Below are 17,680 nucleotides of genomic sequence, written 5' to 3' on the forward strand. Positions count from 1 at the left end.
AACACCCATTTCTGCTTCACAGTCCAAGGTACTACTACTGCAAACACTAAGCAGATCACTTACATAGAACAACCAGTATCATCACAGAAGGAAACTAAATACATTTTGTCCTTGTATTTTTTCCACTACAGATGGTGACTCTGACCTTTCCAAGAGGATCCAATATAAATCTGAAAATACTATGTAGAAACACACTTATGTAGAACCTTCTGGGTTACGAAACTTAAGTTTTGCTAAAAAGACTTTCTTTTTCAGGTCTAGTGGTTGTTATCTTCAGACAAAAAAACCCAGAGATATAATTATGATCCACTACATTTAGCTGATGCAGCCATTTTTCCCTGTGTTCAATGGATTATGGCAAAAATTATATGGAAAAACTACAAAGCATTATCCATGCAAGGGAAAAAAATCGTGTAATCTCAACTGGCTCTGCTTACCTGCTGACAAGCCATTGTAATCTGATTTCTGTTGAGGAGCTCAAATCGTTACGACTGAAAACACTTGTATTTGATTGTGTCTACTAAACACAAGTGCATCTAGAAAATTAATTCAAAGGAGTTGCAAACTGAAACATCTAGAGCACTACCAAGTTTATTCCCTCCCTGCTGGCTACAGTGTCATTTCACAATGTTTCTTGCTTCAAATACTAATTCAGAGAGCTGGAATGAGTACTCTTGATGAGCTATCCAATATAGTCATCACTTTCAGAGTACAGAAATGTCTCCTCTAAACTCTTTTGGTCTCCAGCTCTTATCTCAGAATATACATATATATATATATAAGTATTTATCCTAAACACAAAAGTTTCCTTGTTTTACTAATGTCTTGAGCATTATATGGACTATTAACAGGACCTTAGACACCTACTTTGCTGAAAAAACCCCTATTCTTTCCAACTAACAGCTCAGTCATGGCAGCCCACTCTGCTGTATCATCTTCAAGTCTGTGAGGCTGCCTAATATCACTGAATTGAAAGGAGTTTAAAAAAGCTCTATCTCAATTTTTGGTCTTGGAGTTACACATGAAGATTGTCATGAGTATTATTAGTATAACTTCAATCTTTTTTCCATGGAATGGCAGTTCCATGTAAAGTGCTCCTCTCCTTTCTACTTAAATCAATAAGGCAAGGAAGACACAAGAGAATGCTGGATTTGGCATTAGAAAGCTATAACATCAGTACAAGACCACTGAAAATGAACCATAATGTAGGAGCACCTCTGTGCTATTGCCATCATCCATCATTGATAACTGTTCACTAAGTAACTAAAACAAAGCCTTATACAGTTCATAGCCACCTAGTCCACACTTTAGAAAGTAAGAACCCTTAGGGGGAAAAAAATAGTAACTCAAATACCAGAATTACAATAAGGCTGAAAGGGACAATGGCTTCTAGAGAAATACAGTTACACAAATGACTTCTCATGAATATACACACTAAATGGCAGAGTAACACACTGCAAACCTAGCTAGCAGTATAATGTCTGAACAGTCCCAACACATAGTGAAGAAAGAATTATAGCAGAAAGAGTCTGCTGTAAGTTCTGCAGAATTTCAAGTAAACTCTCCCCCAGCTTAACAGCAAAAAAAGCTCAGTTAAATGCTAAGTTCAGCCATACCACTGATGTCACCCGTTTTATTACAAGCTGCTTTTGAGTTAGTAGTATTCCCCTTGTATGTTTAATGGATCAAGTAGAGACCAGCTGTTCAGCCCATGCTACAGCTCAAAGCAACCCAAGGCGTTAGATTCTACCTCAACAGGAAACATGGGAGAAAAGGACCATTAGGGAACAGAGATAAGCATAAAAAGTCTTAATTTTATTTCCTTACAGAATTGGAAAAAAAAAAAGATGGAACACAGAAAGCCCCTCTCTCGGGTGATTAGATGACAATTTTTGAAGTTGCTGCAAAGTGCTGCAACTTCATAAATGCCTCAGATATCAAGCACTCTTGAGGAAGTAGTTTTGAGTTATTCTAAGAGAGAATTCAGTTATCATTTCATGCTGCAACTAGGGAAAGACAGAAGGAACCTTAAAGCTGGCAGCATTCTAGAAAGCCGACAGACATCTGCCAGTGAAAGAATTATTTAAGTGTAATGCTGTGGGCTACAGATAATGCCTTTAAGCCATGCCTAAGGAACCACATACTGCACAATTAAACATCCAAAATGGAAGAAAATTTAGCTTTCCATAAACTAATAACTAACTCAGGAATGGTACTAGTATTAGAATGACACAGTACTAAGACGTACCAAAACTTTTTTTAATATATAATTGAAAAAAAAAAATTAAATCAATGGAGAAGTGAGAATTGATCTGATTTTCAGAGGAAGAATGTACTCCTTAGAAGCTCAGCCAGTCTCAGAACAGCAGCACCCAACATTTTAGAGACTAACACATGGACAACTACATTTTAAAAACTGAGATGCTCATTGCATGCTACTAAGAAATGGAGAGTAGTTCTGACTCTGGAGAAGAGCACTGATGAAATGCTGGAGTACATCCCTCCCACTTCTCCATCACAATAAAGTAGAATCGTCTTACCCCAAAAGCAAGGTGAAATTCCCTTCAGGAGTATTTTCTTGGTTAAACTCTCTCAACTCAGACATCCAAGGTCTCTGACCACAAAAAGACCACAGAAATGCATCAAAGCAAAAAGATGTTTTCAGCAGTACCACACTATTTCAGCTGAAATATAAATCAGATCTTAAATGCAGATCAGTCAAATGTGGGAAATTTCAATGCAGGGTGTTAGACATCAAACTTGCATTGTACTACCTATTTTAAGAGACAAACACCTTGTTATCAGCAAGTTTGAATTGAGAGGAATTCCTTTGTTCTAGAGTTTCACATCATCCGCCACTATTCAGTTCAAACTCTTTCTATCACAGTGCAAAACATACTCACTCTCTCTCCTTTCCTCTTCTGGCTTCTGATGAAGAGGTTTCCAGGGAAACTTTAAACCACACACACTAAAAAAAAAATATTCTTCAACTCAGAAAAACACAGTAACTAAAGCACGCTGAGGAGTGATACCAAGCCAAAACCAAGCTTCTGTTACTGGTTTCATCAGTTTCTCCTTGAATATGCACGGGTTTGCACAACTGAGAAAACATTTGCACTCTTCTTTTGGCTTCTTGCAAAGTATGATTGGTTAACTAATCCACATTGCACTGAAAACTACTGTGTTTTTTCAAGAATCTTTGTTAACTAGAGGAATACTTTCCATGTTTAGTTTTGAGCTCTTCAAAACGAGAGGACAATAACACTCCCCATTTATGAAAAGAAAGGACTTTGCCTCTTCAAAATCGGTAACAAAGGACAAAAATAAAGCTGAGCATATGCCACACTGCCCAGCTGAACTATTTGCTCAGAGTAGCTGATGCTGCACCACAGCTGGGGAACAGACCACAGCTGAGCAAGATTAAAGCACTCTCCACCCAGGTGAGAGCTACAGAGAACCACGTGCATGACGTTCTCACTGTTATATCAAAGATGTCCCTGCTACCTACTGCCCTAAGAGGACAACCAAACAAAAGGATGTGACTGTCTCAGGACAGGTAGCATGCTCTTTCATCTCCCTGTTCACTCTCTGAGCTTTATCAAATCCAGAAAATTTCCTGGAAACCAGTAAGCAATACATAAATAATCGTGACTTATTTACACGTGTTCCCAAGAAACAGGAAAAAGAACCCAAAGACACCAGTGCATTTATTCACAGAAGGCTTTTCAGGTGTGACAGCTTCCAAAACAAAGGGTCGATTCAATCATTCAAGTTGAGGTGACAAGAAGCACAATAAAAAACAAACAAACAAATAAAATACAATCAGTGACAATCAAGTGTGTGTAGAGCAATAAAGAGCCATGACCACAGGAAAGAGATTGAGATGACTATCAGATAATGGCATGAGTCAGCCAGCAGCTTGGCTCCACCAGCTGAGTCAATTTTTAACAATGCAATTGGCCTGAAATAAACTTTATTTAAAGCACAAGTAGTGCACGTGCAATACTTGTATTGAAGTCTAAAACTCCAGTTCCTGCAATTATACTAGAACTCATTTTAGGGGGAGGCTTGAGGGGTAACGATGAGATTTTTCTGGTCCCCCAAGAGATCAGGAAAATCTCTTGTTCAGAGTATAAACAGAAGTCTGTTCAATTAAAGAAAATCCTATTAAACTGATCTTCCATATAAAGGACTGAAGTGACCAACTCCAAAAGGCTATAGAAGACACAGTGAATTCAGAGTTTAATTAGGTCACACTGTTAGTTAACTATAATCTATTAATTAGCATTCTTAGTTTTTACAGCTCATTGCAATAATACCCTTTTACTTTTAAATTGCACCCTTCTTATTTTTGGACCAAAGTTATACAATTCTACCAGTGTGGTAGTAATTACAGTGATTGCCTTGAGAACAGCAGCCTAGAAATATCTGTAAATGTTTAATTAGGGGATAAAGGAAAGACAAGAAAAAAAAAATCTAAGAGTAATCACTGTTCTCTAATCTATTCATATTTAGTAATTGCTTAATCCATTCTAAACCATGTACTCATTGGATTTTTCTTGTAAGATATTCAAAGCATCTTCAAATGTCAAAACTGATTTCAGAAAAAAAAAGTTACTATATTCCAAGACATTCTCTTCAATATGAAAACAGGACTAAAAATGAAAAGAATTTGAGAATTACAAGACTTACCTGCAACAAAGAGCACCAGAAAGTTGCGTGAATGGCATTCCATGTATTATGACCCTGGTACTGTACCACTCTAACTAAAATTTTCACTGTATTACTCCTCCTAAAGAAGTCCAACTTTTACAATAGAAATTATTTAACTGCAGGTTTTCTGCACTCCAAGAAGACATATGAAAATGGATATGAAACGTCACACACCTTAACAAACCCCACATCGTGATACTTACCATTTAGCAAGAATACAGTTGTAAAACCACATAACAGGTTCATTAAATTATTTCTTACTACCTTGGGAAAAGCAACTTACTTTCTTCAACTGAGTTCTTTAAGAAGTGAAAAGAAAATTGCAGACATATTCAGTGTAGCAGAGTACCACTAACCAAAAGGAATTAACTATTTAAGACAGGTCACCGGAAAGTAGAGTACAACATGTGGAGTACTACCAGCACTATCCTTTTCCTCCAACAGTTTCCCCTCTCCCTTCCACCTTCTAAAGCAAACCTTACAAAAAGTGTTCCCTAAAATAGCAACTATACCTTAAGAGCTACCAGAACATGATCACGCTTGAATATGGAAACTATTTCATTAAACATTCTTTGATATTTAAAAAGCTCAGTAAGGAAAGTAATTTTGCCATGGTGGAAGCTGACTTACATTTCAGGGAACTTTTGAAGCAGGGTGCCAGGCCCATTTTTCATTGAGAGTGGTGAGTTTTATGACCTGAGAGTCCAGAGAGATGCCTAACTAACATTTGGCCAGAAACAACTGAAGAGGAGGACGCTAACTCAAAGACAAGTAGTTACTTCAGGATTAAGATAGCAAGAAGGTCTAGGTGAGAAAACTTGAAAAAAGCTTTTAATAAGTGGAACAGACTACAAAGGGACCTCAACTTTAATCAGCCTCTCAGTTTTATTCTAAGTTGGAGATGCTTTTAAGATGGACAAGACAAAAGACCCAGACGCCCCAGACTCTCAGTTCTTCTGCCTATTCTGTAACTAGCCAGACCACTACAAAAAAACTCATAGGGTGTTCTGTGAGAGTTGCACAACAAGATACACACAGCTTATAATAAAAAAGCAGATGAGCATGTAGAAAACAGTGTTACTTAAATGTAGCCAAGAACACAATTGATATCTGTGTGTGAAAACTGCAGGTATGGAGGGTTTACGTCTAAAGTAAGACCAGTGTAACCTGAACTTTGTTTTAAGGGCAATCCATCAAAATTCAGCAACAGTTCAGTTGTATTTGGGGTCAGCAGTTAGTACATTCTGCATCTCAGGGGTAATTACCTCTGAGATGCATTACCTCTTCAAGAGGTAAATGGTACGAAAATATTAATTAAGAACAAGGTAACATAATTTCCCAAGGAAACCACGTGGTTAGCACCAGTCCCAGGAAAAAAACCCACATGACACCCAAGGAGAGACAGGCACTCAAGAGGTGGCTTACGAGTCTGACAAGAAACATTTAAAAAGAGGCTTGCAAGTTGAAAACACGTCTTATCCACATCAATTACCCAAGAAAAGCACCGATCTCATTTGGCTGCTTAAATGTGACATGCAAGTTTATTAAACTCATTTAATCACGCTACCACGCTAACACAACCGTGACATTAGATGACAAACCTGGTTTTCTTCTTGCAAAACTCTATATTGTTCCTTCCAAATGGTGATTTTTGACGCTTCATCTTTCCTCAGAGCTCTCTCCTTTTTTAGCTCAGGACTCCAGAAGGTCTTGATGCTATTCATGGAAGAACTCAGCTTGCTTTCCTTCACCTCCACGTCCTTGCGAAGCAGATCGTTTTCCCTCAGCACTTCTTTGAGTTGTGTCTGCAGATCCATGATGGTGTTATCCCTAGCCTGGCGCAGCGAGTGAGGCACAGTGGATGCCATGCTCACCGGGGGGAGGTGGTGCTCCCCAAATGCGATGGTGTCGCTGGCAACTCCACTACTGGCGATGTTAGGGCTGCTCCCCATCGCAGTCATCCTAACACCGTAAGGCAGCCGCCCCCCAGACCGGCCCAGGGTCATGGTGCTTTTCGGGGTGTCTGCACCCACGTTCTCATGGTCACTTAGATACATAGGGCCGGACGTGGCATAGGCAGCATTTAAGGACTGGATATTTTCCATAGAAAGGGTTTTCCCACTGCCACCCCCAGTACTACTCCCAGAGCTGCCTCCTGTACTGTTGGTTCGACGATGGCCCAGGCGTGGGGACCGTGGCAGCCTCGGTGAACGCCCTGGGCTCTGGGTGCTGGGCTCAACCTTCCCCACGGACCGAGCACTTCCATACATGATTAAGCTGGTGGTGTGAGGCAATCAGATAGGCAAAAATCAGGAATGAGAGAGTTCTTCAGTGGTTATAAGTCAACTTAAGGCCAATCACAACTTATAACAGATCCAGTTGTCCATCTTCAAAGTCACATGCTCATGATGCTCAGGACCATATCTGTATCAATAAGAATAACATATTAAAAACTGTATCAGTAAGAGCAACAAATTAAATACCTAGCTTATCATCAAATGTTTTGTCCTGCATTGGAATAAAGTGTATTCTACTACCTTTGTACTTCTACAATTGCTTTTCTGTGAGTGGAAATTGAAAAGATATCTTTTATTTAAACCCCAATATTTAAACTCAAAAAGTAACTTCTATTTTTGTTTTTCTGTTGTTATATTATCACAGTAAAGAGGTAAGGGAAAGAGAATCCATCAATTTTCAAGCCAAAATTTTGTTGGTCAAGATCTAACTCTACAGAAGCCATCTAATCTTTTCCTCTGTTTCTCATCAGCCCTAATTCTTTACCTATTACCTTTCTGAGTAAGAGAAAATCAAAATTTAAAGCCCACTGAGTAGTATATTTTTTCTTCAAGCACTGCTAGCTTCCATAGGACACAATTTCTAAACCCTTGAGCTGTGAAAATAATCCTGCAAATGGGAAGACAGGATGGACTGAAATGACTCTGATCATGATCTTGACTACCAGGTCACATTCGAGTTGCTGTCAGCCTTTCTTCAAACGCAGAAGTCAGAACCAAAACTCAGAGTAATCATGAAATCACTACTGACCACAGACCTTAAGCAAGTAGAGATGCAACTCCAAAAGAACAGCAATCACACAGCAATGGAACCAACAAGGTTAAGAGGAACAAGAAAATCAAACCTCCACTGAAAACAAGTTCTGGTCTTTTGTTTTCTCTCAAACTAAAATAACTCAAATCTTTGTTCAGCTTAAGAAAAGATTTCAATTGAAACATGCTTTTCATTAACCAGCTCAGATTAATCCCATGAAATAATATTCCAACAGCAGGGACTTGAAACACAGAACAGTATGACATCATCATGCTGCTGTTCCTTCTCCCCTCTACTTTTTCCTTAAACAAGAACTCTGGCAGCACATGCAATAAAACTCCTTATTTTTGCAGTGCAATATGATGGTGCTGTACAAGTGCTGGCAGGGAACCCCTTAGTACAGGGGCACAGGGCTGGGACTGTGATTAGTAGTCAAGATCTAGCGGAAAAGCAAGAGACAGGGAAGAAATCCATTCCTGTGACTAAACTACTGCACTAAAGAACCACTCCCACTATACAGTTCTCTTCCCCCTCCTCCTACTTTTTTCCAGTGTAAAGTATTTCTTGTAAATGTTGGGCTCAACTGAAATAAAAGCTAGAACACTGAAACATTCCTGATCACCACAGATGAAAGATTATTGGGTAGTGTCTAAAGAGCAGCAGCACCTTATATATCCCAACATCTTTCCTTTCACACCAGCTTTTATCTAACTGCCCCCTCTGTTCAGAAGTTAGGTTTGACAGATATTCAGAATCAATTTTTTCAAATCCTATAGCATGTTAATTAGATAATAATTGGGCAAACAGATTAAAGACTAGGTTTAAAAGAGGAATACACTTACAAAATATAGAAATAGTGCAAGTGGGTGGAGGGGAAGAGAAAAAAAACAATATTGCAGAAATACTGGAAGGGAAAAAAGTAAAAGCCCAATGAAGAAAAGATACAGCATTTTTCCTTTCAGAACAAAAAGTTAGTAAAGGAAAAGATACAGCAAGAAATAGTTTTAAAATGTTTAGCTGAAATTTTAAATGGAAAACTAGATCAGAATAAGCCAGCATTTTTTCATTTTCACACAATTTCATAGAAGATACAATGGCATGAGCAGTTTTACAAAGCTTATGGAAGCTGATACTGTTTTGTGAGCAGTTCAAGACATTCAAGTGCTCGCTCCCTTTTTTTTAAATGGCAAGAGAAGTTAGCAACAATATTGCTACAGAATATTTTAAAACACATACATAAAGGAAAACAGGCCAAGGAAAGACAACCAGTAGCATTAATAATTGAAATTACCTACCAAAGCAACACCTACAGATTTATTTTTTTAACACTAGTTACATTTCTTCTATTTCAACTCTATATCCTTATGCAAAACAGTACAGAAATATAAACTATGTAACAAAGTCTACACTGTTCCACTGAAGTTGCTTCAATAAGCAAGACACTGTGCCCCAGATCTGGAAGAAAAACACTTCTTCCAAACAGAAAGGCTATTTCAGACTAGTCTCACTGTTTGAGATATCAAAATGCTAAAAATGCTGCTGTGACACCACTTGAGCTCTCAAAACAAGTCAGATATGATTTCTTAGACGCTCCATAAAGTACATTCAACTGAGAGCTTGCATTCATGAGGATTCTCTTGAAAATTAATCCAAATCACAACACTTAATTCATTTGCTAAAAACTCACCACAGTAAGTCAGCGCAAACACTCATTCACTTAACAGCTTTAAATGAGTTTAACTTGAATCAAGAGATCAGACGTGTTTTACTACACGAGTTTCAGTTTCCCCCAAAACCACTAAGTTTAAAAGCTGCTGGAAGTACCTCACTGTTGCACACAGAAGTATCACCTGGTAAAGCCCTTAACAGCACACGAGAGGAGCACAAAAGTTTTTAGATTATTTCTAGTGAGTTCACCACCCTTAAATGGGAAATCTCACTGAATTGCTTTCTCTGTGCTTTAGCAAATGTTTTGTTGAACTATTAATACTTTTCAAAGAATGAAATTGGCTGATACCCTTGACAGAAAAGCAGCTTCCCAGGCAGCTGCAAGGAGCTGGTACCACAGCAGGTGCTGAGCAGGAAGCATCTCCAATTATCCTGGGCAGGCAGGTGAGCTCTCATCCACCCTAAGTGGAAAGACTGTGCTAATTCAGCTCTAAGCTTTGTTTCACAGGTAGGCACCATCCTGTCTGCTTCTCCACAAACATCAAATAATTCAAGCTATGAAAGCCAACTGCTAGAAATAGCTGTTGATCAGGGTTGTGGGAAGGATTCCCAGAGCTGGCACCGATGAAAGTCAGGGAGAACAACTCTACTCTCACTGCCCTGCCTTACACTGCACCCACTTTTCAAACCAAAGCAATAGATTGAGAAGAGAAGTAGTCTCTGGAAAGAGGCAAATGTAACCCTCCAGTATTTTTCTTGAATAACAACTTTGATTACATTATTGTTAGGCTTCAAAGCTGTGAATATCCCAAGTGTTCTAAATACACCCTTCCACACATGCAGCCAGTTTCACTGACACAGAGATTTGCCGTGGTTCAAGCAAAAAAAAAAAAGTTACAAAATAAATCTTAACTCTTTTTTTCCCCCTTTTTTTTCTAGTAGCATTTATCCCCAGCCATATCAATTTGTTGTAGAAGCAAATATATTAAGACAATTAAGCTAGGAAAAACATCTTTCATCCTGGAAACAGCAAAGTGAAGGAAGCAACAAAAAAGTCTATTCTTATTCACAGCACCAATTAATCAGGAAGAAGACAGAACTCTATTTTTCCGCTTGGAATCCAAGCAAAAGTATATGGAAGATTTCTTTCAGATAGCAACATAACCAGAAAAGTTGAGAGTTTTTCAATATTCTGACCCACAGTAGCATTTTACCAGGAATCTCAGAAGTATGATCTCTTATCTTTCATGAGGCCAACATGCAGCACTGTTACTATTTTCCTCTTCTACTCTGACTCTAATTTTAGTCACAAATAAATCATCCCTTAACCTTACAAGATGGTGGTAACCACAAGGAACACTGTCCAGCTGGGACATGAAGGTGCAAACCACCTTCCCCTTGCAAGCTCTCCTGCAGGTTTCAAAAAACTTTGGTCTTTTCTGCCAATATTAGGAACCCTTACCCAAGATTACAAAGAAAGAGACTATAAACTGCAAGTGTTTAAAAAACCAAAACAGCTGAAGCCAGTGCTAAACCATTTTCCCTCAAAGGTAGCTTGTATACCTTTAAATTTATGAAACACAACTCTCATGTTCACTGTTCAATAAGAGAACAAAAAATTCCAAAGAGTATCCTATCTGCAAGCCAAATTAAAAAAAAAAAAAAAAATTCAAGTCAGCCCAAGCAAAAACTTCATATAGATATCTAGAAAGTGGCATAAGCAGCTTTGCAAGTACAAAGATATATGACTAACCTGCTTCAGTATTAGTGGAAAATGCTATCTAGTGATTATGGAAAAGGTGGAAAGAAGGACTATCAGAAAAACAGGCAAGAATTACACAGTACTGTAGAAAAAGGTTTGAAAAAGGACAGTTATGAACACATTTTCTGCATGAAAATGTTAAGATAAATTAACAGTACATTCTGCCTGAATGCCAGCTAACAAAAATGTCTTCTCAGATCATAGGTGACTGTCCAAAAAACACTCAGAGACAGACACCATGAACTGTGGAAAAAGTTTAAAATCTGGCAGGAGACATTTAAATGTACTGCAGTGCAATTTATTTCATTACAATAACCTGGTCAGCCAGTGAAAAGCAATGGAGAATTAAGCTTCCTTCAAAACAGCAAAGCAGCTACCAACCCAATAAGTACACCAATATCCAGACCCATACACACTGAAAACAGTGATTCAAAGCAGCCCAAAAGCTGCATCAGGCCCTGGCACACGGAAAGAACAGTAAAAAGCCACCTGCACAACTTCATGCAGATTTACTTGTAAGGCAATTATGACATAGGAGAGAGCAGGAATAGGAACATGGGTCTTGTCAAAGATCTGATGGTTTTCAATAAAAAGGTTGCATTCAGGCATAGTAGAAATGTAAGAAATTCTGCAGGGATCACATTAACATCAACTTCAGTATGAAGAATCCAATAAAATGAGATGTGTTTACCAATGCTGTCACACTCAGCCCCTATATGTAGTATTTTATGTGAACCAATGGCTCAGAAAGCAGACATTCCTGGCTACAGCTGACAGAAAACAGAAGATTCATTAACAGAGAGTTTTGTTAACCTCTGGAGGATCTCTCTGTCATATAAATATATAATGCCTTTCATATCTCCCTCTATTCCAGGACAAATACCACAGTAACTACTTCTAGGGAAGCAAGCAAACAAATACACAACAACATACTGCAGAAATACAGGAAAAACCCTGCTTACATTTGTCAAAACAAAAAAGAAATTTGGAATAACTTCTGCAGCCTTCAGCAAGTAACATTTCCTCCGAATTTCTTTCCTGCAGTTTCTGTTCAGGACTGATACCAGCTGACAGACAGCAACATCTATGGAGACAACTCCTTAACAGTATCACTGCCTGATAGTCGGGAATGGGGCAGTGGGATCACAAACCAGGCAGGCGAGCACAACTCTAGTGCCTCCCAGCAGCATACTGGAAGCCATCTATCCAGCTTCCAGAAGACAGAATTTCTTGTCCCACCGACTCCTGTCTGCACAAGGAAAGCTCTGAACGTCAGTTTTATAATAGAAGCAAAGTCAGCCTTCACAAGAGGCGTCTTAATCTGATAAAGGTCTGCAGCAGACACATTAGGCTTCATTAACAGAGGTAGCAATTGTTCCCATTTACATAATTCACACCCGAAGAGCTAATCACAAATAAGGATGACTGGATTACTCAGCAGGACGTGGACTACGGAGTAGCACCGGGAGGAGAAGGGGGCAGAAAAGGTAGAATTTCAAAAAAAAAGGAAAAGCTTATATTCCAATAAAACCCTGCCAGATATCTTTACCCTGGAACCCAGATAGTGGGTATAATGAGAGAATTGACATGATTCACAACTTAGAGGTGTCTTAATCAAGAGAAATATTGAATTCCTGTTACTTCCTAGTGCACACCACCACAGTTACAAAAGCTGTGGCTGCTATGTTACTTTTTATATAAAGTCTGAAGCCTTTAACTTGGGGCTTTATTATAGATTTCAGTTTTGACTAGTTTTGGAAGGTAAGAAAGCTCACTAATTTTCATGATAATTTAACGACTATTACACACAAAAAAGACAGAAGAAAGTTTACTCTGGAAACTGCTTGCAAGCCAGCCAGTGCTGGACACAAGGCATTGAACCCATGGAATTCAGGGTTGTTTATCTTTATCAAAATATCCTCGTGGCTTTAAGAAAGCAAGAAAGCAAAAGGGATGAATGAAATTAAGACAGAAAGAAGCCAAAAAAGTAACTGTTCATATTAGAATTGATTCTCATTCCTAAATAGCACATAAACAGAAGCCCAAGCGCTGCCATCTGTTTATATCCAATCCTTTTTAAAAGCTGCGGGATGGTGGTGGTGGTTGGTTTATTTTTTTAAATTGAGTTCACCTACTTGCACATCTGCCAGGTTCACTGAACGTAGCAGTGCCTTTGTTCTGTCTCACCAAACATAAGAAGATGGGAATTGATATATTCTCCCCCACGTACACAACAGAGAAGTCTTCCCAGAACAGCATCTCAAAAATCCCCAATAATCTTGAGATGACTTTGACATATTAAAAAAACCATGTTTTGTAAAAGGCAGGTCATCAACCCCGACTGTAACATTTTGAGGAAAAAAACCAGCAGTCATTTGTCAAGGGAGTGTTTTGTTTCTAAACATAAAGTGACATTCCTGTTACAGTTTTTTCATTTGAAAGGTTAGCATAAATGGTACACGTACACTTTAAATCACCACAGAACATGGAACCATCTTGATGACCTGTCCTTTTTAGATACCACTCTGCTTCCTATTCCTACAAGATAGCCCATCCAGAAAACACTACCTGTGAGTCTCTAAACAAGAGCCAGAAATACTCATCAGCTTCCTAGTTAATTTGTCTCCCACAAGTATACAATTCCTTTCATGGGATCTACTTACTCAACAAGGAAAACAGAACATATTCTACTCTACAACAGTTTCTTTGCAAAAGCAGATTTAACTGACATCAAGTTTTGTTTCTTATAACTTCCATAAGTCTTGATATCAGCATAAAGGGTACACTTCCACCACCAGAGCTTCATTCCCTTATATCTTCTTTCCCAAAAAACAAGACCACAAAAACAAAACACTTACTGTTATTATAGCAAATAAATCTATTTCAGCTAAACCTTTATTTACTCTTATTTATATACTCTTTCTGATATGCCACTTGCATATAAGGATTTTTTCTTCAAGCTCTGGAGGTCAGTCTCAGCTTGAGGCAGAACATGAGGCACTACTGATATTTCTAAAGGCCTTTCTTCATCTCCCTTGTCAGACTTCAGTGGTTCTGCACCCAGCGTACTGAGTCAACCCAGTCACTAAATTTGGGTGACACAAGCAAGTTCTTTCTGTTCTGGCTGCTGTGCACAAACAGAAGCTTCTCTGTCTTCCTCCAGAGACTGGAGCACATACTGATTAACACTACCTGGACATCACACTGAAAGGCTTCCCAGGTGTGGCAGAAGTCTTGGACACTGCCTCAGCACATATTCTCTCCCTGATTGAATCTGTTACAGAAGGATTAGCACACAGTGCAGATATGACCATTCTCAAACTGGTTCTTGCCTGGGTTTACCAGAGACTGGACCCACATCGTCCCTCCCTGCCCTACCTTCTTAACACTGACACGTGGGTAGGCTGGGTAGGTGCATCACCATTTGTTTTGTGCAGTGACTGGGACATAATTATAAGTCTCTAAATTTAAAGCAGATGTGAGAAAAAAATTACAACGTGCCCTTCCTCTTTTGAAACAAGGTACAAAACACAAAAAGCAACAGGAGCCAGAACCCGCACATATCACTTCCTAGTGATAAATTGATTAAAATAATTCTCACTTTCCTAACTACCTAAAATATTGAAGACCTGTGGATGTTAATTTTCTGTCACTGTATGGTTAGTTTGTAGCCTGAATTTCAGAGTATGAAGTCAGTAAATACAAAAATGTTTGTATCCATGGCTGTTTCTCTCTTCCCTACAGGTGGCACAAACCCAACAACCCCCTTTCTAGCAGCTGAAACAAAATGCTAAAAGCAATAAAGATATTTCAGAAGCCCAGAAGGACCTAGAAGCACTAGTGAATCCATGCAGATGGACAGCCTAAAGTCACCATGGGTAACATCACTGAGCAAGGCAAAGCACGCTCCAGCTACAGAAATTCCATCATAATCTCGCCCTGACAACGAAGTTGCATTAACAATATTGATATAAATCATATACTAGAAAACACCACTTTTGCTAAGTCAGCACTGGATTTCCTAGGATCTCCTGCTCTACCACTGCCATACAGCAGTCCACTGCATGCCACAGAGTTAAACTCTTGGCTTAATCAGGCAGCAATGGATAGAATCCTCCTCACCCAGGGTGCTCTTATGGCAGAGTAGCCAGCAAGGGTCAAGAAGACACATTGCTGTTTTAGTTCTAGCAATTACTTTAAAAGCCTCCATACTTACATCTCTGATCAAACCATACTCAGCTAAAACAAGCCAGACCCTCTAAACATAACACACTTTATCAGTGGCTTAGACAGGTAAGTGTTGTAACAAATCTCTCACACAAAAGAGAGGATTTGGGGGGAACAGGCTTGAAAATAGGGAGGAGGGATAACAATGGGAGAGTATCCTGCTTCACAAATAAGGAATAATCGTGAGGAACTCACACACTGCTTACAATAGTACGGTGAAATATTTCTATTCATACAGCAGCACAGATAACTGCTTCCAGGAACTGAGAAAGGGATAGACTCAGAGGGGAAAAAAAAAAACAAGTAAACACACCAAATCACAAAAGCCCCTCAAAAAGCCAACCAGGGTTTCTTTCATCACCACGATTTGCAATTCAGCAAAAAGGTACAGGTCATGTAAATAAAAAATCTGCTTTTTTTGCTAGTCAGGCCATTAGTCACATATTACAGATGAAAAGTTATGTGAACAAAATCTCAAAAAAGCTCGTGACAGGATCAAAAAGAATGTTAAAAATTATGAAAAACATGATGCTTTAGTATAGCCCAGATAGCAGGCTTTCTTCATTTTAGGCTTCTGCTAACATCTTTACAGTGATTTAATTACAACTAAATTGGTTTCCCAGAAGTGGTGAAGAAAGTTCACATTATGTCAAATATTATGATAAATTCACATTTCACTCAGCAGATCCCAAACTTTTTCAAGGTGCAGCCTCTCTTGCAGTTTGATGGATTCAGACAATTCCAAAATTCTGGATGACACAGTAAAGCCACAGACTCGACTGCTCTACAAACTGCTGTTCTGTCATAAAAGTTCTGAACTGTGCTTCCAGAACTACATTCAGTACAGCAGTTAACTAAACAACTACTGATTTAATCCAAATATTTCATTACTGAAAAAAATTCCACTCTTGTACTACCAACTCTAGTCACAGCAGCATGGGCAAGGTGGTGATTTCTCTCTTCCCATCCTATTTGAAATGGCTGTGAGGGTGCTGACTCATAAGTGACCCTGAATCGGGGCACACATCTGAGCTGCTGCAGTTTTCAACACAAACTCCAGTAGCATGTCAGGTTGTGGCTCAGGAGGAGATGTGTGTTCAGCCACCTACGGCTACAGACGCCGTAATCTCAGGGAGGAAAGGAGGGCAGGCAGCTGGCGGAGGTTACTGCTGGAGTCACCTTAGCCCAGCTGGCCATTGTTTGAGAATTACAACCCTACAGCCAAACCCGGCAACTTTTTTGTGGTTACAGCCTGTCGGATTTGAGGTAACATGTTACCCAGCTGCAACCACCCCACGCGCATCAGCGTGGCCCCCCAAACACGCATTGTTCTTCAGAACAATCCTATTTCTATCCATCTGCTTTCATTCCCTTGGCTCCTGTACTGCTTCCCACACACACACCAACACCCCCGCAGGTGTTTCTTTACATCTTTTCTTCGCACCTCCCAGTCTATCCCATTTCCACCGGGGCTTCACTTCGAACCATTTCACACCAGGTCGGCACGAACCACAACGTGAACTTCCAGGGTGCACAGCCAACACTCCAGGTAAAATAAATTGCAGACTTCCTAACTGAGATTCGGAGCTCACGCTACCAACGAGGCAGCTGTGGAAGGGCAGCAATTCCTGACACGGGCTCCAGGATGGCAGCAGATCCAGAAACAAAGCACCGTGTCAGCTGACGCTCACCCCGTAGTAGATGCGATAAAATACACGAAACGTGACCGTTCAGCGCTCGCAAAGAAAACACACACGAAAACCCCACCACCGCCACAAGGTCTGGGCAAAAAGGCAGCGCTCCCCATCACCTCGGACTGAGGTGACTGAGACAACAAAAGCGAGCGCTTCCCAAGGACAGACCGAGCGAGGAGGGGCGGAAAAGCACGGCCGGGGAGGGCGAGCGGGCAGCGCAGGAATGACCGACCGTGCGAGGCAGCGCCGGACCGCGCCCGGCCGACGGGCAGTGCCCGGCAGGACGCGGGGTGATGTGGCCGCCCCGCCGCGCTGCCCGGGGCCGTGCCGGGGCCGCCCCGCCCCGCCGCGGGCGGTGACAGCGTGCGGGGCCCGGCGGGGCGAGGCCGCGACCCCCCCGGCCGCCCCCTCCCACGGCCCGACACAGCCCGCGCACCCCCGCCGGGACCCGCACCCACCTGCGCGGCAGCGCCGCAGCCCTCGGCGGACCCTGCCCGGCCAACGCCGCCGCCGCCGCAGCCCCTGCCCAGCGCGGCGGCTGCTCCCGCAGCTACCGGCGCCCGCAGGC

General features: G+C 40.5%; 1 protein-coding gene across 13 annotated transcripts in view; it reads right to left on the minus strand.

The window, feature by feature from the left end:
* The window catches only part of ERC1 (ELKS/RAB6-interacting/CAST family member 1), a 288,797-nt gene that overhangs the window by 270,958 nt on the left and 159 nt on the right, over positions 1–17,680 (minus strand). For 11 of the 13 annotated variants that reach the window (XM_039383129.1, XM_039383128.1, XM_039383123.1 and 8 more), the window contains exons 1-2: positions 17,571–17,657; positions 6,315–7,137 (exon numbers count right to left, since the gene is read on the minus strand). In XM_039383129.1, coding sequence (XP_039239063.1) covers positions 6,315–6,983 — 669 coding nt within the window. In that variant the 5' untranslated portion in view covers positions 6,984–7,137; positions 17,571–17,657. Of the gene's footprint in view, positions 1–6,314; positions 7,138–16,862; positions 16,886–17,570; positions 17,658–17,680 lie in introns of those variants that run through there. The other 2 variants (XM_039383121.1, XM_039383120.1) reach the window with 2 other exon arrangements.

This window comes from Pipra filicauda, unplaced genomic scaffold (genome assembly GCF_003945595.2).
Source record: "Pipra filicauda isolate LSUMZ 115617 unplaced genomic scaffold, ASM394559v2 scaffold2_size9829703_pilon, whole genome shotgun sequence".
NCBI classification, from domain to species: Eukaryota; Metazoa; Chordata; class Aves; order Passeriformes; family Pipridae; genus Pipra; species Pipra filicauda.